The sequence below is a fragment of the Bombus vancouverensis genome, chromosome 9 (genome assembly GCF_051014615.1).
Source record: "Bombus vancouverensis nearcticus chromosome 9, iyBomVanc1_principal, whole genome shotgun sequence".
In the NCBI taxonomy this organism is placed as follows: Eukaryota; Metazoa; Arthropoda; class Insecta; order Hymenoptera; family Apidae; genus Bombus; species Bombus vancouverensis.
In genome coordinates this window covers 11,788,784-11,812,717 of record NC_134919.1, presented here as the reverse complement: position 1 = coordinate 11,812,717, position 23,934 = coordinate 11,788,784, and the positions used below count along the sequence as shown (strand labels likewise).

The 23,934-nt window shown below is 34.3% G+C and overlaps 1 protein-coding gene across 35 annotated transcripts in view; it reads left to right on the top strand.

The window, feature by feature from the left end:
* para (sodium voltage-gated channel paralytic) overlaps positions 1-23,934 on the top strand; it is a 69,518-nt gene that overhangs the window by 6,887 nt on the left and 38,697 nt on the right. For 22 of the 35 annotated variants that reach the window (XM_076621729.1, XM_076621727.1, XM_076621753.1 and 19 more), the window contains exons 2-7: positions 4,173-4,250; positions 5,535-6,099; positions 10,455-10,632; positions 14,744-14,776; positions 21,697-21,852; positions 22,622-22,827. In XM_076621729.1, the coding sequence (XP_076477844.1) occupies positions 10,486-10,632; positions 14,744-14,776; positions 21,697-21,852; positions 22,622-22,827 (542 nt within the window). In that variant the 5' untranslated portion in view covers positions 4,173-4,250; positions 5,535-6,099; positions 10,455-10,485. The remainder of the gene's footprint in view (positions 1-4,172; positions 4,251-5,534; positions 6,100-10,454; positions 10,633-14,743; positions 14,777-21,696; positions 21,853-22,621; positions 22,828-23,934) is intronic. The other 13 variants (XM_033346361.2, XM_076621744.1, XM_076621748.1 and 10 more) reach the window with 1 other exon arrangement.

Here is a 23,934-nt window from a genome sequence, read left to right as displayed (position 1 = left end):
ATGTGTAATAAATACATATATGGATACAGATCATTCTTATTCAGCCTTCAGACTGTGTTTTTGCCATTTTCAATCCTTGGCATTGGCGGATGTGGGTTCGAGGAATAGCCTCCAAGGATGGTGGTGGTAACGACGGTGCGGCGACGGTAGCGTCAGCGCTCGTTGTCATGACAACGTTTTTCCGCAACGTACCCGGCCTGGTTCGTGACGTCACGCAACGTCGGTATCGGTGTCGGTGTCGGGTCGCTGCTGTGCCACATCACAACGTGGAGAAAACGGTTTCCCGTCGCCGTTCCTCTTCGATGGCGCCACTGTGCTCTCTGGTGCTCCATCAAGATGGCAGCCGTGCAATTACAGGGAATGCAGTGGTCGCCACCAATTGCACGATACCTATCGTTTCACGTGCGATGGAACAAGTTCCACAGAGAGATTATCTTTCTCTGTTCGACTTCCAACCACGACAAGAGTTTGTTTCGCCTATGGCGGTTTAAGAAAGAGGGATATGTGGAAGGAGTTTCAGGCGATCGACTTTTTAAACCACGGGTTAGGGATTTACACGGCCGAGGTTTGGCTCGATTCATGCCAGCATTCGAAGTAGATCATGCATTCGTTTCGGACCACTATATGCATCGGGACTAGCTTATTGATCCGTGATTCGAGCTTTCGAAAAGACCGTTTGGAACAGTTTCTCCCGACGACGTTTCTGTTACATTCGATTGTTCATACAATGGTTTTATATAGAGAGTAATCTAGATGGCATACATTTTATAAAGAATAGAATTCGAGACTAGAATATTTAAATATTTGGGATATTTATTTTAAACATCCACTAAAATACTCAATTTTAGATATTTATTATCATATTATATTATGGTATATCGATAGAATTTTTGTTTAATTTTAAATATTTATTCCTCGATGAATATACACGATGGCGTTAAAGTTTCCACATGTATAGGATAATGATTTTTCGAATATCTATAATTTTCAGCGAAAACTTGTAACGTTTTCTTATGTATAGGGGACTTTTGCTCCATCCTATAGCGTTTCGATCTACTCTATAAATATTTGTAATGTGGCAATTCTTATAAATTGTCATTTCTGAAGCGTCCTTGCAATTCCATACTCCGTACACATACACAGACTCACACAAAAAAACTGAGTGTTTAGACTCTTTAACGGGGAGCTCTTGTAACGTCGAATGCTTTTGTTGATTTCTCGATGAAGGCTGATTTACCGTAGACATACCTGACCCCGTTTCTCTCTAGCCTGCGTGTTGGCAGAGTGCCGTTTTTATTGTAGTCATATATCCGCAGGATAAAAGCTGCAATAAGCAATTAAATTGAGCTTCATCGCATTCCATGTCGCCGGATTATGTATCTTCTTTTCCATAATGTTTATTGCACTTTTCATGATACGTCCAGTATCGTAGCATGTAGGTACCTCGACTTCTTTACACACAAGTCATTTACTTCAAAATTTATTCAGGCCAAGGAAGATAATTATTGTGTATCTTTCTGAAAAAAATAATGAATACGTATGTGAGCATTCGATGTTAAGAAATTTCGTATTCTTGGAAATATTTATTAATGTTGAGATCTATTCTATCTCTTGAATAAAAGAAAATCTAGATATATAGGCGTTTCCATTCAGAAGTCTCAGAGTGATTCCCGTTTATGGTAAAAATTTAATAAAAATTGGGAATTCGGATTGCGTGTACTTTTCATTAAAATTTTTAATAAATCAGTAGTTTGTATTTCCTTTCTCACATAAAATGTAAAGGCGAATGATATTCCTTTATATTTCCATAAATGTTTTGGTATATTTCAATTATTTTTTAATTTTCAAACAAATATAATAGATATTCCAAGGTTTTTTGAAGTTTCTGTGCTGACATTAAAAAATTAATTATTATCTGTCTCTTATTTTTCCAACTGGATTTAATTCTTTAGTATTAAACTGAAATGATGATAAAAACTTAACGAAACAACGGAAGTCTAAATAGCTTTTACAAATAATTTTATTAAAAGTATTGTAAGATTAAAAAATTTCTGTACGTAATTCATATATAAGATCGTTTGCAACAAATAATCAAATTGTGTTGAGGTTATACCTACTGCTCTTTTACATAGATATATACATAGATATATTACAACGTGTCAAATTGAAACAAGGAACGAACGAGGATTAAACTATCCATCATCCGGATTAAACATTTGCATGATATCGAACGTTATATATGTGATAACTAGTCGAGCTTTTCTATAGATCGATGTTGCTAACCTTCTTTGAAACGCGTGACACCCTTTTATAATAACCAAATAACCTGCAATTCCTTACATTTGCATAAAATGAACATTTCTAATAAGTTTATATACTATCGACTACGATCGCTAGTAAAATATCTTAAATACAATCGTATTAAAGTAACCATGAAGTTTCGACTCTCTTACTTGCGATGCTTTTACTATAGCAAGCTTCAAGAATATCTGAGAAAAATTCCGCCATACTTACCAACGTTGCTACTCTATTATTTCTTTCTTAAACCATATATATTCAAGATATTTTTCAATAAAAACAAAACTTCTTTCTATAGTATTAAAAAGATTTCATTTCACAAAGAAGGGTAAAATTCCTCTTGCCTACGGATAGTTAATATTACAATCTTGCGTAAAAGTAATTTCTACTGGAAAGAAGGAAACTCAAAGGGATTCAGACGTAACATTTCGTTTGTCTGCAGAGAATTAATTAACATTTTTTATAATTACAAACCAAAAATGCCCGTTAGAAAATCTCACGTTACTCCCTTAGAACTTCGCAATCGTCAGATTTAGCGGTCCGGAATTAAAACGAACAAAATTGCACGCTGGTGCAATTAGCATAATCGAATTAAGTTGCAATTCTCCTGTGTGGTACGTATCGTTAGTTGGTGGCCGTCCTTAAATTGCCTCGGGCATCTTCGTCCTTCCTCGGGCGGCTACTCGGCGCTGTCCGATCCTACGTATACCCGTTCCACTGGCAATCAACCGTTCACTCTTACTTTTCCTGGTTTGCGTATGGGCGCGCGCGGGTTCGCCCGTTGGCGCCGCGACGACGACACCGATGCATAAGCGCGTGACCGAGTTCCGGCGGAATATGATCGACCGCACGAAACTCGGTCAAAGACCACCGACACCCTTCCTCGAGCCGCCTCTATATCGCATGCTCCGTGTACATTTTTGTTGTCGTGAATATGCGTGAACACGCCGCACTCTTTCACGAACGACAAAATTCTCGAGTGGCCGCTCGCTGCCAAAAGATATTCCGCCCGAAAACGTCGTGTATACGTATACGATCCTCGAGGCTGATTTAAGTTTTTTGTTTCTCATGTTCTTTCCTTTTTTTTATTATTATTTCTACCTTTATTTTTTTATGAGCTTTCTGTTTGTTGAATTATAGATTGATGGGATGTTAGACATGGGAAGTACTTTTTGCGGGATTCTCGTTATTTGGAGGGGTTCGGAGGAAAAGTGATACGAGTGATGAAATTTTCGATTCGAGGAAACCGTGTTAAATCTGTTGCAAATGTTTCGGTTTAATGGTAAAATATCTTTCTTCCTGATGTTTTGCGATATATGTATAAAATTATACTTTTGGTACATACACCTTTGGTATGTAGGATTTTGTCACGTTAAAGAACTAAAAACTCGGGATTTGATATATTATAATATCTTCTCTAACAATTAATATTAGATACCTTATGTAACTAAAAATATTATAAGATCGCGTATACCATCCAAAGTATGTATTACAAAATTCCGATATTATGATTAAAATTTTGTTTCCAATGTTAAAACAGCTATATCTTGTCTATGAGAAATCTGTATGCTTGCAAATACTAAGATACCTTTCTGTATGTAACTATAAAGATTTGAAAATTCATAACTAAATTCTCTAGATAAATATGGATATTACAGTCCCTTGTATCTGTATATTATTACTTCTTTTTGGAAAATATACCACTTCTCAAGTTTTTCATTCATTGTAAAAATATATAAAAATTTTTATCATGTATCGTAACAGTTTGCGTATGCTGAATGTTATTTGCGAATTTCTATGGGTGTATTATGGGTGGTTATTAAAGAGGTGCATTGAATTTTGGTTTCTGACTCAGATTTTTGCTTCTGTTGTAGATAAGTATCGATCGACTCGAAGATCAGACTATGTTATTTCGAATAACGGATTGATCACACCCGTCGCTTCATTCACACGTGAGTATGACACGAATGGGTATATGAGGAATGTGGATGTGATCTTATATGTTTTCTATGTGCACTCTTTAAGAAAATATTTGATAAGTAATTTGGAGGTACATACTTGGAGATAAATATATAATCTTTCTTATCAATAATTCTAACAAATAATTCTTGTGCAACTATTTAAATGATACATGAGTCGATTCTTTTGAACGAAGTATTGTGTCTGTTCACTGATGGTACGAATCTACTTGCACTTAACAGTGAACAACAGTCCACAGTAGTTTACTCTCCTCATCAGACAACGCGAAATGTTAAAAGTTGCAATATTAGAATAGCCTTTTCGCAAAAAAAAAAAAAAAAATTATACACTAAACAACGTAGGATTCTGAAAATTTTTGACGTAATATTAAAATAGCTTTTTTCAGGATATTATTCACTATATAAACTTAGATTTAAACAAATGTGTATCATAAAATTCCTAGAGAAAATCTATAGGTACAATGTTAATACAACTGTTTCACTGTATTATTCAGTACAATATCTACATATACGTGTACCATATGTAGCAATCCTAAGAGAATTACAAATTTTTTCAGAAAATTTCAAAATTCTTAGGACTACATTAGAATACATTAAATATATTACTTTCTACGTATATTTTTACAAACACGTACCATAAAATTTCATGAAAATTCTCATCATAAAATCCCCAAAACTGTTGGTACAACACGGTCATAACATTATACACTGTATAATCTCACACTTCTACAAACATAATACCATAAAATTGTGTAGACCTTTGCTACATTAGAAAATTAAAAACCAAGAACCTTATATTACAATACTCTTTTTAACAATTAACATTGTACGTTCTATAAACCTAAAAACACCACGAAATTGCCTATGCTATTACAAACATATACAATGACTACAAAAAGTATTTGCACATATTCTTATCTTCCAATAATGCGATTCTTACCAAATTCTATTATTACATATTTTCATAATATGTAATCATGAGAGAGTACTGCTAAATGGTACGAAATTTACTTGGACTTTATTGATTATTATATTGATACAATAAATACAATAATATGTAAATACTTTCCGTAGCTACTAAAAGATTTCTTATCATATATTCATACATATTAATTGTAAAAATACAAGAATTCCTTAGAAGATTCTAAAAAATTCAAACATCAAGAGAGCGTCCCGTCTTCCCCGAAGCAAGAAACGACAAAAGACCAAATCATTTTAGAAGTAACTGAAAAATACAGTGGTGTATTCGAATCGCAGGTCGGACATGAAAAATCTTGGTTCGCGTTGGACGGTCCCCGACATAGCACGCACTGCCGCAGCGCGTTCGTCATTTCTCGTCGCCATTTCGTCGGAACGAGATTCAGGTAGCAGCAGCAACAGCATCATCATCAACGATAGGAGCAGCAGCAGCAGCAGCAACAGCAGCAGCAGCAGTAGCAGTATTAGCGTTAAAGTCAGAAGAAGCATCGTTAGAAGTAGCGGTAGTGTGCGCAGTAAGGAAAATATTATCAGAGGCGTCACGGCGATCGAGAAGAATAAGAGGGAAACGAAGAGTATCGGTAGATCGGCAGTCGACGTGCTGCACGAGTCGCATTTATCCGTCCGATCGTACGTAACGGCGTCGTCAAATCGGTTCGACGGCACGACGCATTCCGAATCGACGCCCACGTACCGGCCTCTAGCCGGCAAGTCGCGCGGTTCCCAGCATCGGTCTCGTCCTCGTCAGCCGCAGCCGCAGCCACCACAGCAGCCACTCTATTACCCCCCCGCATCGTGGGACACGCGCACATTACACTTCAGGAACTGTTAGCACCGATCAAAAGTGAGTATCTTCTGGAATTGAAGCACGTTAGATTGGCAATGATATACAATCAGAGTTAAAAGCGAGTATATACCATACTAAAATGAGTACAATATTAACTTGCCTGTATACGATACACTTATTTTGTACTGTTATATGTTCTTGTACTATTCGTTTGTATTAATACATACAGTGTATATGTTCTCATCGAGTTTCAATTTATGCAGAGTACGTGTAAGAGTTTTTGAATAAATTTGGCAACTTCAAGGTGTATACTCACTTTTTACAGAGTATTCACTGTTTCCGTGTTTCGATCGGTCGTAGTTTTAGTGGTACGTTGCTCTTTGTTCAGAAACCCGAACAATATTTGTAAAATGAACGATAGGCTATTAAGAGGCTCGTCACAGTCTCGTCAGTGTATGAAGTGGAATTGGTGCGCTACTTGAGAGACTATCTCGTTCGTAATGTTTAAAGGAGCGTTCAGGGAATTGTCAATATTTAAGGTTCTTAAATTATTATCGATACCCTCGACGATCAATGTCGTATGTTGTCGATACACCTTGTTGAGAATCTTAAATATTGTCAATGATATTGACTGTTTAAACGTTCTTTAGGTTGTTAATATACTTTTTTTTTACCATTAGTCTATGTTATACTGTTTGGAAATCTTCCAGTAATCTTCTAAATCTTTTCACCAGAAAAAGCGATAGTTTGTATTTATAAGTTTGAAGACATCAATTTTCTGGTGCATATTTATTAAGAATTTCCTCTTCTATTTGATTGATATGTACTCTCTTCCTTTACAATTCTCAATCCTCATCTTTCCTTTATCGTATAAGTCGAGCTTCATTCGTTTGTTGCATTTGGGGGATATGGTTTATATGACTGGAATTCATATAAATTTATTTATTTTTTCTACTGATATAACAGGAGTTAACGTTCACATAATGAGATTCAATCGGCAGGAATTCCTTTAATGATAATTACAATAAATAAATACTCGTATACAGACTACTAGAAAAAATTGCTCCGAATTTGAAAGGTAGTTAGTACTCTTCAAACGTCCTGATAAATATATATTAAATAACTATGTATAAACAAATTTTTGTTCAGATTGTGGATTATTATAAAATGAATTGTTTTACTATTTCTTTTTTTAATGATTATAAAAGATTTTCCAATCACGTAACATATTCGAATTAAAAAAAGGAAAAAATACAAGAGGCCAGTAAAATAGTCAAAACAGGATAAAAAGTTTGTGATAGTATAAAATAGTGGTAAAAAATTTCGAAAGATTTTGAAAACTGGTAAGGAACATAGTAAGAGGAGAAATCGATGGTAGTTGGTAGTTGGTTCAAACTAGGTTGAATATTGAGGTATGGTACAGCTAGGATGAGAGGATATTTCAGAATCTCAAGGTTGCCATCCCCATCACGTGCTAGAGGCGATTTTCTGCTCACGTTTTTGGAATTCTGTTGTGTATATTTTAGAGTTCTTATCTGCCATCTTTTGTTAGCGTTTTATTTAAAATCGTAGATAACTGTATTTAGAACTGTATTTTAGTGTCTCTAAAATTGAAAAGGTGGTGGAGGAACTGGATTAATGTCCTTGAGTTACCGAAATTTTTGGCCCTGACTATACAAATGTGGAGCGTTATAATATAAGAGAGAAATGGAAATGGGACAACGTGATAGCAGCCAAGAGTAATTACGCGTTAATGCTATATAATACTATAGTACACGATTGTATACGATTGAAAAAGAAATATAGATACATTTGGTTTCGTCAAATAATAATTTAAGAACTACGAATATCGTAATGTGGAGCAAAAAGTTTAAGAAGTAAATTTTCTTATGATATTAATGTTTCTCGTCTCTGTTTTAAAATATTTTTAACGTGTACATAGAATATATCCCTCTGAGTGAAATGAGTTTATTATTATATAAAACGAACACACATAGTTGAAATGCAGAATAATAAATTGTCTTTATCTTGTTATCTCCTATGATCTGATCGTTCCAACACGATTTTGAGGACACTGAATGAGCTTGAAAGTTGACTGTTCGATAAATCTCATGCATACTTAATGAGCTTTCTATTTCCGTTTACAGGCGTCCTCAGGAACTAGATATTAGTATGTCTATTTAAGGTATTATATTGTCCATTTAAAGCGAATCTGAGACGTCACGTGAATTGATGAAACTTTACATCGAATCACAGAAATTTATTAAAATTTGTTTAATTCTCTTAATAATTTTTACATTTATAAATTAGTTTAATTAAAATACATTTTTTAAATAATATCGAAAAGCCTCAAATATAACGTATAAAGCATTATAAATTCTTGTTGTATCACTGAAACGAAGCATTCTTTAGTTGAATACGGATTTACAACCTTATATTTCCGATCTAATTCCTTATTCACAAAAGCATTCATCAGATTCAACTAGTGTTTTCGTGCTTCATTCTTGTGACTTAAACTCGGTCTTACATTGTTCATGGCTTTTCAATAATACAATGTTTAATAATTCAGTTCTACAACGGGGCTTTTCGTTTCAATGCGATAAAACTCGTGTTGGCGGTGCTCCAATTTTTAAGCGCACCAGACAAATCAGAATGTCGCGACAGATCCTCAGATCGAAAAAAGTTGGACTACTTCGTCGTGCACCGATGCCTACCATTGATAAATAATAGCTTTCCGTACAGTTGACTGATTCGAGAAATTGTAAAAAATTTTAGTTCTACATTAAGTTCGAATTCCACAGGAATTTTGAAAGGGGGAAAGAAAATTATACGGAAGAGAAATTTTTTGGCAATTACACGGTAACCTAGCGTTGATAAATAGTACTTTTTCATATATTTAAATAGTCAATTAATTAGAAAATGTAAAAAATTCTGATCCCATATTAGACTCTAATCTTATACGAATTTTGAAATAAAGAAAGAAGACTTTTGGATATTATAGATAATATATTAATTGATATTAATAAAATATCAACGATATATAATATATAATAAATAATATCGTAGATAACATATATAGTTAGTTGTTTCACGGTTAATAAAGATTTCTTAGAGGTATAAGAGAGGATAATTCCAGTTTCATGGATAATTATGGATAATTTCAGTAAAAGAGAGCAAGGATTGAATATAAATCCAAAGTTTGAAGCGTTTTAAGTTATAAAAGAGCATACTTACATATACTCTCAATTCCTCGCATTTGAGACAATTTAACACGAAATTCTACGATATCGTAGCATCGTGAAGTTTATTACTAAGTGGTCTGAGACATAGACCTGGGTAAGAGGGTCTCGAAGTGTGCCATCCCATTATAGAAATAAGTTCAGCCTACAATTTCTTTAGAGTCGTGTATAACCCTGGCTTCGCGAATATCCATCCACTTTAAAGGAATGCCTACAAACACTTTCCATTATTGGTTTTTCCACTTACTTAGTAATTTGTTATTATCAATTTATAATTACAGCGGTACAATCTATGGTCAATTATGGTCAATAGAAGTGAATAAAAATAGAATTATTAGATTGGTTGAACTACTAGCGTCGGCCATAATAGAACTCAAAGGGAGAGAAAAGAATTTATCGACATCTCTTCGATAACTAAATTTAAGGTCAATTATAGATATTTTAAAACTTTGAGAACTCTTTTCTCGTTGTAACAGGTGAAATATTGGTTACTAAAATGCAATTCTTTCTGCAAGGAAATATACCGATTTATTCATTTTTCTAGATGAAAATAATCACGCAAGAGATAAATTTTAGGCTAATTACCGTTGGAAATACGGGGATAATTTGAATCCCGATTTAATGATAATTATATTAATTATATTTCCTTTCGCATGCCTGAAACATCCGATAGAAACTGAATATCAAAGCACAATGAACGAAAACCCCAATATTAAAACCTACAAATTAAAAACGATATTATCTAAGACTAATGTTATTAGTATCAAAAAACGTGCAATACTCTTAGTATCAAATTAAGGATATTATTTAACGCGTTAGGATGATTAACATCGAAGAATAATATCCTTAATGATCAAATTAAGAAAATTACTTAATACGCCAGAATGAAGAACATTATCTTACACACCTAGAATGATTAATATTAAAAAACAGATATCTCTAATATCAAGTCAAAAACATTATCTAACTTCAGAAATAAATATTCTCAATACACCAATATAGATGAACAGTATTTTTAATAACAAATTCGCAACATTATCTGATATACTGTAATAATTAATATCAAAACAACAATATCTTATCAATGTGAAATTATTTAATGGCAGAATTATTAATGTTAAAGGACGATAATTGACAGTTACATAATTAAAAAGCTACAATTGTCGTGTCCAGGAAGGTGGCTCAGCTGTGTGCAGCTTAGACAATGTCCGAAGATTCTGACTCTGTATCAGAGGAAGAAAGAAGTTTGTTCCGTCCGTTCACGCGGGAGTCCCTGGCAGCGATCGAGGCTCGCATCGCCGAGGAACATGCCAAGCAGAAGGAGCTCGAGAAGAAGAGAGCGGAAGGCGAGGTAAGAACGCGGCCGTGTTTCCTTCAGCCTACTTTATATATGTAGAGTCGCGAGCATCGATTCGAAAGGACCGTTGCTGGCTAGAAACTAGGATTCTTTCATTTTTTTTTTTTGTCTTTTTTTTCAATATATTTTACATTTTCAATTACCAAACAATCTATACTATTCTTAAGTTTCAGTTCTATTTCCATGTTTGGCGATTTAATCGACGAACAATTTTCACGAGTGTTTCTCGTCCAATGACATTTCCTTATTCACCTTTTTTTTTTCTATTGAGAAATTCGAATGATTTATTGACTCCTACAGTTGAATATGAGATAGTATGATTCATTAATGGATCTGTATTCTTTGGTAGAAGCAGAAATTTCAGAGAAATTTAGTAGTTAATAGTTCGCAGAAATTTCGTGTTGCAACAGCTTGTCTGATTTACATAGAACTGGAGGAGTTTGTATGATTCATACAATTTAACGAGAATTTTTCAACTGTTATTTTAACGGACGTGAATCATTTTCGTCGATTATTCGAGCAATCGTTCTTAGCATCCAACTCAATCTCCCATAAAACCACATGTCCCTTTTACGTGCTACCCACATACATGGCCAAAAATATGTGACCATTGACACTGTAACGTGAACGATAAATCTCTGGATATAGCGTAGGATGATGAAAATCCGATTGAAAGAAAAAGAACGACCGTGTTATATTCGGTGATTCGCGTTTCCAGTTAGACGAGTTCCAAGAAGACACATACGACCGTTCTACGTAACGTGCTTATTAACATCGATACACAGGTTGTTCTACTTTACAGATCTCTATAGCGAGACCTCGAACGTACAAGCATCGCTGTTAAGTGCGTTACTAATAATTTTCTTCACCAGTAATCACGTTTGTTTACTTAAGAACCGATTGATATCTCTTCATAGAAAAAGAAATTACATTCAAAACGATTATCAGAACGAGCATCGATAGCAACAAAGAATGTCATGAAAAATGAAAAGTAATCAGACGATAACATTTTTAATAACTTTACTTGCGTAATAAATTTTATACTCACGGGCTGGTCAACGATTTTTCAATGATGAAATATTAATCGATCTTAAATATGTTAATTAATCACGGTGTTGTCCGTGAGGCTCGATGGACGTTTACAATTATTGTTCGTCTTTTTCTGTACTTTTTTTTCTTTTTTTTTTTGGACGTACCTTTATTTTGCGTAGCTGCAGTGCCGTATTTTGTGAGATCTGTTTCTTCATGTTCACAAAACCATATCTCTATCTACCTATATTATATATATACATATATAATTATACGTCAAGCTGCGGTGTTTCTACCTAATCCTCTTGTGAACAACCGATTGTCGCTACCCGTCGCGTTGATTGTTTGCTTGATTTACTGCTGAACGTAGTGAAAATACATGCCTATCCTATCGACGACTTTTGTCTGTATCTGTCTATATACGTCTATATATATAATATATATGTATGTAATATATAATCTATATATATATATATATAATATATATATATATTAAACACGACTGTCGTCGACTAATGTATTGTTCTCTGTGTTACCAAAGATATGTTCGCGTACGAGCTCGATGTCTGCAGTGTCACTTATCTGTGCCTGTTTCTATACGTACATATACATATAAATATCGCTGTGTCGTAGTTCTCTCTCTCCCTCTATGCTCTTCGTTGTATTGTAGTATTTCCCGCCCCTTAACCGTATACTTACGTAGCCACCGTATATAGATAATATTAATTGTGCTGGGTCTTTCACTGGTAAGTTCATTATGGAACGATCTTTTCATCAATGTACTTATCGTATCGGTGTTAATTCTCTTCCCTTTTCAAGAGATTTTATTTGTTTGCCGAGTTTTATTCGAATTTCTTCTTGATCCAGAAATTCATTTGTTTAACGAATGTATCAGTTAAATGTATTTTTCAAATTAAACACACTTTAATCTTTTTACCAGTTTTACACGTATAGGAAATGTTAGTTAAATTACTTTTCGATTTAATGATTCGTCAATTAGAGGTACTACAATTAATTAGAAATATTAGTTAAACTTGCTTTTTCGTTCAATCTGGTTTGAACGTTATTTATTTCGAAAAAAGACACTCATTTATACATGATGCTAAATGCGTTTTAATTTAGTTTTAGAAATTTATCGCGTGGCACAGTAATGAACTGAGAATTTTTATTCATCTCCTTATATTGTTAATCAGACACTCAAGAGTTTTATGTTTATTATTGATTTTTTTCTTCATTTGCTTTTATAATGTTTAAAGATTATGTTAATATTGTCATTACTTTTATTAGAAAGAAATCTTAAAATATCGCACGTATAGAAAATTACAGGAAAATGTATTTCTAGTCATGACGTTCTTATAAGCGCGTCTGACTATAGACGGTCTGCTTCCCCTTGCATTGTTCCACGCTCTCTCCGCTACATTCTAGTAGTGTGGGTCAATAATATCTCTCTGTATCTTGCTTAGCTTCGTATACGTGCGTTATCGTTAACATTTTTGCAATAAATTTTACTAAGTATCCTTACGTTCTATTACCCTCTATTCTATTACCAAAAATCTTTTTTATTTTTCTTCTATTAGAAAACGAAAAAGAAAAAAGGAAGGTAAACACTGATATTATGAATACATTTGAGGAAAGAATTCCGTAACAAGATTAGTGAAACGTCCTCGATATTAATCCAATTTCTCGTAGTATTATAATAACTTTATTGTCACTACGTGAAGCAAAAAAAGGGTGATTAAGTGTTTTGAAGAATTTTCGTAGAAAATGTTTTGCTAGAGAAAGTTTCTTAAAACTTATTTGGAGTCTGTTATACGATCGGAAAGACCTTAAAAATGTTCACACACGCTTACCATAGCTCTAATTACAATAACTCGTATATTTACACGAATGTGTTCGTTTATAATTAATTAGAAAATATTCTTATATATTTTTCATATTTCATGTAAAATATGGATCGCATTTCTCGATTTGAGACCTACATAGTTAAGAGTGTGAAATTCGATCTTCCCGATTAATTAACAGAACTTCTTTTCACTATCTCTTTTATATAACCCCGTAGAGTAAGACTAGAGAGGGAAAGAGAGAAGCGAGATGGTATCAATTGGTACGCTTCGATCTCTATATCCTCCTTTCTCACCTAGCTTGCCTGATCCCGCGATCCTCTCGCTTGAATATCCTTCGTATCGTATATATATGTATGATCAGATATATATATATATATATATATATATATGATATATGTATAGATTTCAACGAATATAACTCCGCATATGAAGTTTATATACATATATCTGTCTTTATATTAATATGTATGCACACTACTGTTTGTAAGTATTGGATATTTATTTATGATGATAGAATATCGCTCAGTTATTTAATGAAGGAAGAGAAGAATTACAATTACTATCCAATAGTATAATTTTCAGTAATAAAATTGAGAAACTCCTTATAGTCAAATTATTTAATTTTCTAATTATGAATTACATAAAGATTTTTTAGAAATATATATATATGTAGAAAGTACTGGAATTACTTCAGGCAGCGATATTTAAAATCGACACACACATTAATTAATTACGTATCTTGTTAGAAAACAATTATACTATTGCTAAATTATTTTATGGACGGCTTGAATCTATAGTCTGTCAATTCCATTAAAAGATTAACAAATACTGCTTTTAATCGTTAAGAAATTTCTAATTAATTTAGACTAAATTTGATAAAATTCAATGAAATTTTGTATTAGTATAAGGAGTGCGCTAAATTGTCCAGTGGCTTATGAACGGTAGTGTAATTTCTGTTTCGTATTCTCACTTTCTATTATATTTCTCAATCAATCCCAGCTTTATGATTAAATCCCAGTCCTCTACGTTTACGTATAATATATATTAACTGTATAGTTAACTATTACTCCTTCCGATAATCGTGTATTAGCAAGATTTAGTATTTTTTTATAGTATTTTTGTATCTTCTTTCTTATCCCAACCCTGGTCCCCCGTCACTGTAACTCTCTACATCCGTATTCTGTGTTTTTTCTCTGTGTGTAACGACTGTTTCTCCGTTTCTCCAATTTCAGGGAGGTTTTGGACGGAAGAAAAAGAAAAAAGAAGTAAGACGTTACGTCACGCTAAGTAATAACTGCACACACATACACCACACACCAACAAACACATGCACGTACACACCTATACAAGTATTCTCTTTTCGTTCCAACTTTCTATACACCTCATGATCATGGCTACGATTAGTGTACATACACACATATATTGTATATAAGGTGAAGTTGGAAATATTGTGCAAAAGATGATTCTTTGTACAAAATTAAGTCAAAAATGGGGACCAACATTTTTTTTGGACATTTAGATTTGGAGGAAAGCAATTTTGAAAACTCATGCATCTATACAGTTAACAATTATCGTTATTTCAATGGGAATTTGGAATAGGACAGTTTTTTGAAAAATATTTCACACGTGTTTCTTTTTATTTTGCTCTGATATTTAATATATAGATAACGTATTTGTGTCAATAGCTCGGCAACTATTGCAAATCACGACAATAAATGGACGAGCTTAATATTTTTAGAGGTTGAATTGGAACACGTAAGCAAATTAGAAAAGGTCCATTTGTTTAAATGTCATATTGAAGCCTATTTATCTCAATCGTATCGTTGATGAAATTTTCCTTTGCACTCTTCTGCATCTAATAACACGTAAAAGTCATGTAAAACCATACTATGAACGTATATATCTACGAATACGTAACAACGAGTTTCCAATATGAATTTCCTGAAAAAACTAAACTTCTGCCAAAAAAATGTTCTACATTTTGAATCTGTTATTGCACGTAGAATCATCTGCTGTCAGTTTGTACATAGCTTTGACCTCACCCTATATACACACGTGGCCCACAAAACGCATCCTATTTATACGTGAACGAACAATACGCCGTGACATTACACAATTTCTACTTTGCATTGGTCGAAACGACCATTCGATTGGCCACACACACTTCTGTCACTCACTTGCCCGATGGTGCGCAACGTCCACCCACCGAGACACCTAATTTTCACCAGTGCCACGGTGTACATCGATTCCCTTGCGTTTGTTTCGTTGCCACGTGTCGATATATTCACCAGATTATTCCTGACAAGTCGTTGACTGGAGTTTTCTAATTAATAACACGGGATAGCTTTCCAGCTGTGTCTCATTTAGACTACAGTTCTCGCTTATTTCGTATCGACACTTGTATCGATTTAATCTCGTGTTTGAGAAGCGTCAGCTTTTTTTGGAAGTATCGTCCAGTTCATTTGTTTGGTCTCTCGTGCTGGTACGTAGTAATTTGTGTTGCGATGAAAGTGATTTTCATGAGCTTATGCATTCGTTGGAAATACAATAACATTGCACAGAATGTATATAATATACGAAAATATATAATACATATTTAGCAGGTAAAGGAAATCTCGGTTGAGATCCCATTTCTATGTCTGTGTGTATAAAAATCCACAGTCTAATGATTACATTGCGGATATGTTTATACAAATGTTTATATAAATTCATATTCTGTATGAATTTGCTCTCTAATAATGTTACGTATTGTTCCACCGTGTATTTCTTAATATTAAATAATTAAATAATTTCTATAAGTTTTAAACGGTACATATCAACCTTCTTACGTCTTTATGAGATATAATCCTTCTCGTTTACATCGAGAAAAATTCTTACTTAAAAAATTGACCATTTGTATCACTTGAAAATTTTTGTTCGTTTATCAATATACCTAGCAATTTCCAAAAATCATTCGAGACATCACTTTCACCGCAACGTCCTCACACGTACACGGCTTTTTTTTTTGTCAAATTGTGTCGATTTGTGAACCTATTATCGCTTGTTGCGTTGTTATGTAATTAAAGATCGTCGTTGCTACACAAATACCATTTATCAATTAGTCGAGAAAGATCTCTGTCGAGGCTACATCGTGGTCACAGAGGAACACGTATCACACTCATATGTGTATATACATGTATCATACATAAGTTGTATCACGCTGGACACACCATTTGTCAAAGAAACAACGCGCTTCTTGTGTACTGCTATGACACACGCTATTTCGCGAGTTGTGCTCGCAACGTCTTGCAACAAAAACAAAACGAGCCCTGCCTGTGCTTCGATTCTGTCACAGTCTGCTCAAAGATTGCTCGATCTTTAACATCGACGATATTTGAGTTTAAGAACGTTCGTTACGTGTTTTTAATAGAAAGAGAACGTCGAGAATAAAAGTTTCGTTCACTGGGTCAGGTAAATATGGAGATTTCCATGATATTTCAGCGAATACACCGGTCAAACGTGATCATAACGAGTTGTTCGCGTTCGTTTGGTGGCACGATTCTGTACACACGCATTTCGAACGGGCTTTTTGCTAAGAACTACGCATAATTATACACGGTACTTGACGTGACAAGTTGGACGAGTCGCGGTTATTAAGCGCTCGTAGGGAACTATTTGCGGAATGAAAAGTTGAAAGAAATGAAAAGGGATCGATATTGAGACAAAGATTAATTAAAAGATACTATTAAATTCTGTATAGTAACATCTTTTATGCTATCTAATTGCAAATAATATAGCAGTAAATATAATATTTTATTTTTATCAAAGATAAGCAAAAACTCATAAAAATTCGATAACTAAAGGTTACAAACTTGCTAAACAATTTAAATAGAGAAACCATATTAAATTCGAAATTTCGCTTCTTCGTGTAAAAATCAATGTTCAACGATAAAGTACTCCGATGTACGATTAAAAACGAACTTCGTCAAAATTCGATAACACCAGATAAAAAATAAATTTCAATTCTATTCTACATCTAAATGGAAAAGATAAAGGAAGTAAAAAAAAATTCACTGTAGTTCCAGTTATAGCGTGTATTTTCCGTAATGAAGCAAGCACGATACATCATTAAAGATAAATATATTCAGAAAAATCCGTCGCGGACACGACATTCGAAGAATGAAGAACGCGAACGCGAGAAGCTCGCAGAGTCCGACTTGTTTTTCTCGTCAAGTGCTGCACGTCTGGTTTAGAGCTCGCAGTCGCCTGGAAACGCTTCTATAGATCGTATGCCGTATATCCGCAATGCTTGGAGCTGACATTCTTTGTACGTAATCCTTTTTCTTTTTTATTCATTAAATTGCGCGCTTCGATAGTAGCAGCATAAGCGCGTGCAAGCGAATTCGCAGATGATCGCAGCGGCGTGGCCATTCTCCTGGAATCGTATTGATTTATCGTTGATACGTCGCAATACAGTCATCAGGCGAGACGATGCTCTCTCCTATCGAAGAACATTGATCGCGGCCGATTTTTATCCGCGGAATTTTTCCGACTCCTCCATACAGAGAAAGTCAAAATATCGCGTCTCCGATATGTTTGATTTTCGAGATGATTGAAACTTTTGGCGGAAAGCTTCGAAAGATAAATCTCGTGATCGTTCATCGAACGAAATTCTTTCTCCCGATTTTTCTTTCCTCTATCCTCGGTTTTGTTCTTTGTTACAAAGATGAGTATTCGTTTAAGTGGTTCGAGAAGTTGATTAATTGTCGCGAAACTGGAATTGATACGAAAAACAGAAGATAACAATGGAATTGACATGGAAATAAGCGAGTATGATTGAGATTTTAGAAACGTTTTCATTGAAGGTAGCGTCGTATTGTTTTCAGTATGCGCAGGTTTCAGAGGTCGTGAGAGATCGATTTTTAATCTATTAAGGGCCAACGTCGACGAAACGCTTCCTTTGGGATTTTTTTTTTTTTTTTTTGGTAAATTTACATTATTAATTCCTGTTCTTTAACATTGTGGTGATGAAAAGGAATTCCAAGGATATCGTTGGTTATTTTATACCTACTTAGATTTACGTAGATTGTACAATTTTATAAAGTTCGACGAATCTTTACACAACTACTTCAATTTATAGTGCCACGATAAATCAGTAATTCGCCGATTCATGGAAATTTTAACTTACAACACTATAATAAATTATTGTTTCTTTAAATAATGAACATTTCCGTTGTGTATCTAATTTGTCCAATATATGTTTCTCTAAAGAATCTCTAATATCTTGATAAAGCAATGTGTAAATTACTTGTACACGTTATTTTATCACGTGGTCCTTAATGGGTATTCTCAAAGCAACTTGCCATGTTTCCATTCAACTTCTCGAACAACAAAGCAAGAGGAAAGAAAACAGAGGGGAGAAGAAAGAAAGGAAAAAAGAAAAGAAGATCAATGAGGAACGTGTTTTGCTGCACCGTGTGTTCTGCTCTGGCCGTGAAGTTCAGCTTGAATATTCATCAACAGACACTTCTCGCTTGTGTAAATTAGATTTAGGTAGATCTTTATACATATATATTTAACGACCATAGTATATAGTTGGTTATTAGTAGTAGGTTCGTGTATGTGCATCTATAATAGCTTCAGAGGATACTATTATCTATTGGAATTTTTATAAAATGCTTTCCAGATAATCCAGCTAGATTAGGTCACGATCTAATTAATTTTCAATCGATTTTTACAAAAGCCGTGGCACAAAATTTTCAGCAGACCACTGACATCGAAAGAATTTTTATTCTTTGGCTTTGTATAAATGTTTCGTTTGATCGATACGTTTAAAGATTAAAATGTCTTCGCGGAACACCGTTCAGTATCAAAACATCGATACGTAGAAAAAGGATTACACTGGTGGTGAATATACATTTTTCACATTTCTTTCTTCGTGGTGCTAATTATTATCGCCAGCCGAAGGTTGCTGGTCACGCGCTGGTAGTTAACACTAAAACCCTAAACGCTGTCATTTTGATGTCTTCTTCTTCGTTATTTTAGTATCCTTATTCATAGAACTCTCTGATGATCTTTTATATATTTTTAAATATATAAAATTTTGAATACTCTACAGACAAAATTATCCAGTTGTAGATCTTTTTTTAAGCAATCAAAAATCGATCGTACGTGAATTTAAATTTCTACGAAGTATGGTAGAACGTAAATTGAAGAGAATGTTCATGTTCTCTTAAAATCTCCATTTTATTTCATTCTGTCCATGTATCTTATTAACACGATCGATAATTCTTCCATAGAGTAATTAAGAAGTATTTAGTAATGTTAAAAGAAAAAAAAAGAAAGAAAGAAAGAAAGGAAGAAGTATAAAACGAAGAAAATCGTACACGATCAAAGTGGCGTTCAACGAGTATCTGTGAAATTCCCGGGGTTCTAGTGTTAATGAAACGAGAAAAGAAAAGAACCAACGTTAAAGGCAGGTGGGCATACTTCGAATTTCTAATAATCGCTCGGCAGAAAATTCGCGGAGAGAGAGCGGAAACGAGCAGATCACGTGGACCTTACTCAGGTTCGTATGTTCACGACCCGCTTTTAGCACCAATTTCGTACTGTACACACGTATATGTATATAACATGTACATATAGCCGCCTTCTATACGACTAGTTGCCATAGCTGCTTTTCAGACTAGACGCGGAATAGATGTTCCCGATGCTTCCAAAGTAGGAGAGAGAAAAAAAAAGGAAAGAAAGGAGAAGAAGAGGGGGGAGAAATGTGGGGCAGCGTCGCACTATCGGTAAAATACACGTAGTACGTGCAAAAACGAAAACCATCTCCGTAATATTCGTGGCGAGTACCATGAATATTTTATACTTTCGAACGTGCAGCATAACGAAACTTGCTACGTACTTCCTGATAATTATTTAATATTTTAAATTGAAAGGGATATTTTTTGTATAACTTGGAGTATCACAGAGCAAACTTGGTAAGCTGCGCGGTGGTTGTTTAATATTTTAGCCGGAAATTGGCACGTGTACGTTCGAGTAACATTATCGAACTTCGAGAAGCACGTGACGACTATTTAATTAATATTTAATAGCGGAGAATATTTAATACGTTGGAGACCGATGACACTGGATATAAACCGTTTGACACTTCGAGTTAACGACGGATAACGTCAACTTTATCGGGCAAATTGGAATTTTCAATCAAAATCATCTCCTTGCGACTAAGATTTTATTTAATGGATTAATTGGCTAATTTATGTTCTATATTGTATGAATTATTTTGTTTCGTAAGATCTCTTCGTAAAAACTGTTCGTATCTTACCTGTACGGCATAGAGATTTATATAAAACAATTAAGACAACGATTAGGACAGAAATTGAGTAATCGTAACAGTTTTGAATTCTGTTGCTTCTCCTAAATTGTATTATCACGATTATAAAATCATAGCTACATTCTAATTATTTCATTTCTATGTAAAAACATTTTCTGATTCATATTGAACAGATTGTTCTATTCTAATACTCGAACGTATTAAAAATTGCCTCTGCCAATAATCAATGACGCTAATGCGGTAATGAAAGGTGCAACATGCGACGGATTTCACGGAGTTGGTTATATCCTCGGATCAGCATCTAAGAAACGGCGATAACTTTGATCCAGAAACGCCTGCCAAACGAAGCTCGGGACGTTCTTTTGCGATGCATAATAAGCTGTGGAACGATTAGGAACGCGTAGAGCTGATCTAGAAGCGGGTTATGAATAACACCGGTGCACACATAGCGGACAAGTATATATACAAAATGAATATTTCCAATAGATGAATAAATAATCACAAGACAATTCTCTGTTTCTAATCTTTGCATAAATATACATAAACACTGTATCAAGTTGTACATTTCGTACGGTTAAACTCTCTCTATATATATGTGTATATCTTGGAAATATTTATTTCATTAATCACCCTCGATGATATCTCGTTAATATCATTTTTTTCTCTTTTTTTTTCAATACAAATCTATATCCTCGCGCAAATAATAATACGTAGCGGGGGTGTAATTATTTATTTTCTTTTACCTGTATATAATTTCTAGCACGTCTATACGAAAGAAAAGATTATGGCAATGATGATTCGATGCAAGACGACAAGCAAGACGGAGTCATATGAGAGAGACAGTGGTGTTTAGATGTGTTTCGTTCGCAGGTTCGGTATGACGACGAGGACGAGGACGAGGGTCCTCAGCCGGATCAGATGCTCGAGCAAGGAGCACCGATTCCGGTCCGACTGCACAACGAATTTCCACCCGAGTTGGCCTCCACACCTCTCGAGGATATCGATAGCTTCTATCATAACCAAAGGGTATCGATATTTTATTACGAAACCGGAAAAGATAGAATCGTATCAATTTTACGAACGAGAGATGTCCTTATCGGATATTATCTTCTATGTATTGCATGGAAGGTTTTAGTTATTTTGTAAGAACGTCCTGCACCATTTTCTAATAATTACGTGTTTCTTCTCTAATGTTAAAATTGAATGTTCCTTATGCGGAATATTGTTTGTTAAAATCATATTTAGAACAGGAAGAAATTTGCGTTTGACGAAGGAAATTTTTCATAAAATCAAGGATCTATTTTGCGATTTAATGTGCTGTTTAAAATATCTATAAAATTAATATTGAATCCTAATCTTGTATAACTCGCTAAAGTTAGTTGTTAAGTAAGTAGTAAGTTAGTAAGTAAATTAAGTTGTTCAACAGAGGTTTTAATATCTCGTTTGAAAAATTCGAATTTTGCCAAGATACAAGAAAGGAAGTTCTTCCTGCTACTTGTATCCTTCTTCGTTCAATTTAGAATATTTATTCGTTATTTCGCAATAATCTGTACGATGTACCTCTATTTGAGAAACAAGAACGCGAAGAATCTCAAATATTTCAACGCATTTTAAAAATGAGAAACAAAAGCTAGATAAAAGAGGTTTTAACTAAAAACTCTTTTAGCAACTCTTTGCGTATGCTAATGAAAACAATTTTTATCGTTGTATGCACTGTGTAACGATCGCTAATGGGTCTATTACTTTTGCTATTTTCCTACTGTAATATCCTTTGTTTTGTTATCTTTCCGACCAGACCTTCGTCGTCATCAGCAAGGGAAAGGACATATTCAGGTTCTCAGCGACAGATGCGATGTGGATCCTCGACCCGTTCAACCCAATACGACGTGTGGCCATTTACATATTGGTTCACCCACTGTTCTCCCTCTTCATTATCACTACAATATTGGTTAACTGCATACTCATGATCATGCCCACTACGCCCACCATCGAGTCTACGGAGTGAGTATCGTTCGTTTTTCTCGCCCTCGATCTAGTGAAACAATGGCGAGAACATAATTTACATTTTGCCTACGTTCTCCTTTTTTGTCTTTTATTTTACGCGTGTAACGGCTGCAACGTGTGCACGAGTATCGGTCTTTGCGAAAGCCTCTACTTCGTCTTTTTTTTGCGAGCGACGAAAATTATTGTTTATCGTATTCGACTTTGAAAGTCTCAAATTTTTCCATGTAAATTTCATAAATCGAGCGTTTCATATTTTTCTTTACGAATTTAAGGAATCTAAGGTTTTCAGCTTCCTCTTTGCAAACTTAAAAGGCTGTCAGTTTCGAAACTTTATCGTATGTTTCAGAAATTGAAAGTTTCAAACTTTACCTGGCAAGCTTCAAGAATCGGAAGTTTAAAATTTTTCTTTGTAATCTTTCAAGATTAAAGGCTGCCTATTCGTGGTGACTAATATGTACCTTTTTCTAGTAGCAAGAATTAAAAACTGATCTCTTCGTGGAAATTGAAATTCCTTTTGTTAACTATCGATTAACTGACCGGTTACCGAGCTCTACTATTTCGGAGTATTGCATCTTGAAGTTATGTTATTTATTAAAGAAGATCGACATTCGTGCGCTGATTTGAATATTCCAAGTCTTCGATTTTGTATGATTCTTGAGTGGATGGAAGCGAATCAGTAAAAGATGTAGGAACAGGAGTTCTGTATTTTATTTCAACAATCTTATTGTACCTTCGAATCTTTAAACACTATAACTGTTTGAATAATTTCACAATTATCTTCGAGATGAAACTCGTGTAAAGCGATTAAATGACGCAAGTGTCGGAAGTGTCGGAAATTACAATCAATTTTTTACTTACATTTTTGTTAACTTTATCGGACAATTATATATTTACGCTTGCTCTGCAGTGATTGTGAATCAATGTAGCTTAGCGTGCTTACGAGCCTAAGCCGGAGATGAGTCGATTTAAATCTCGTACAATTCTATTTTGCTCCTTCTCAATCATTTTTTTTACAATTCCTCATTCCTAAAATTTTTTCTTCTTTTCTCTCTTTTTTTTTTTGACTCGATAAATAAGATATTCGTTGAATCAAATTTTAACTAC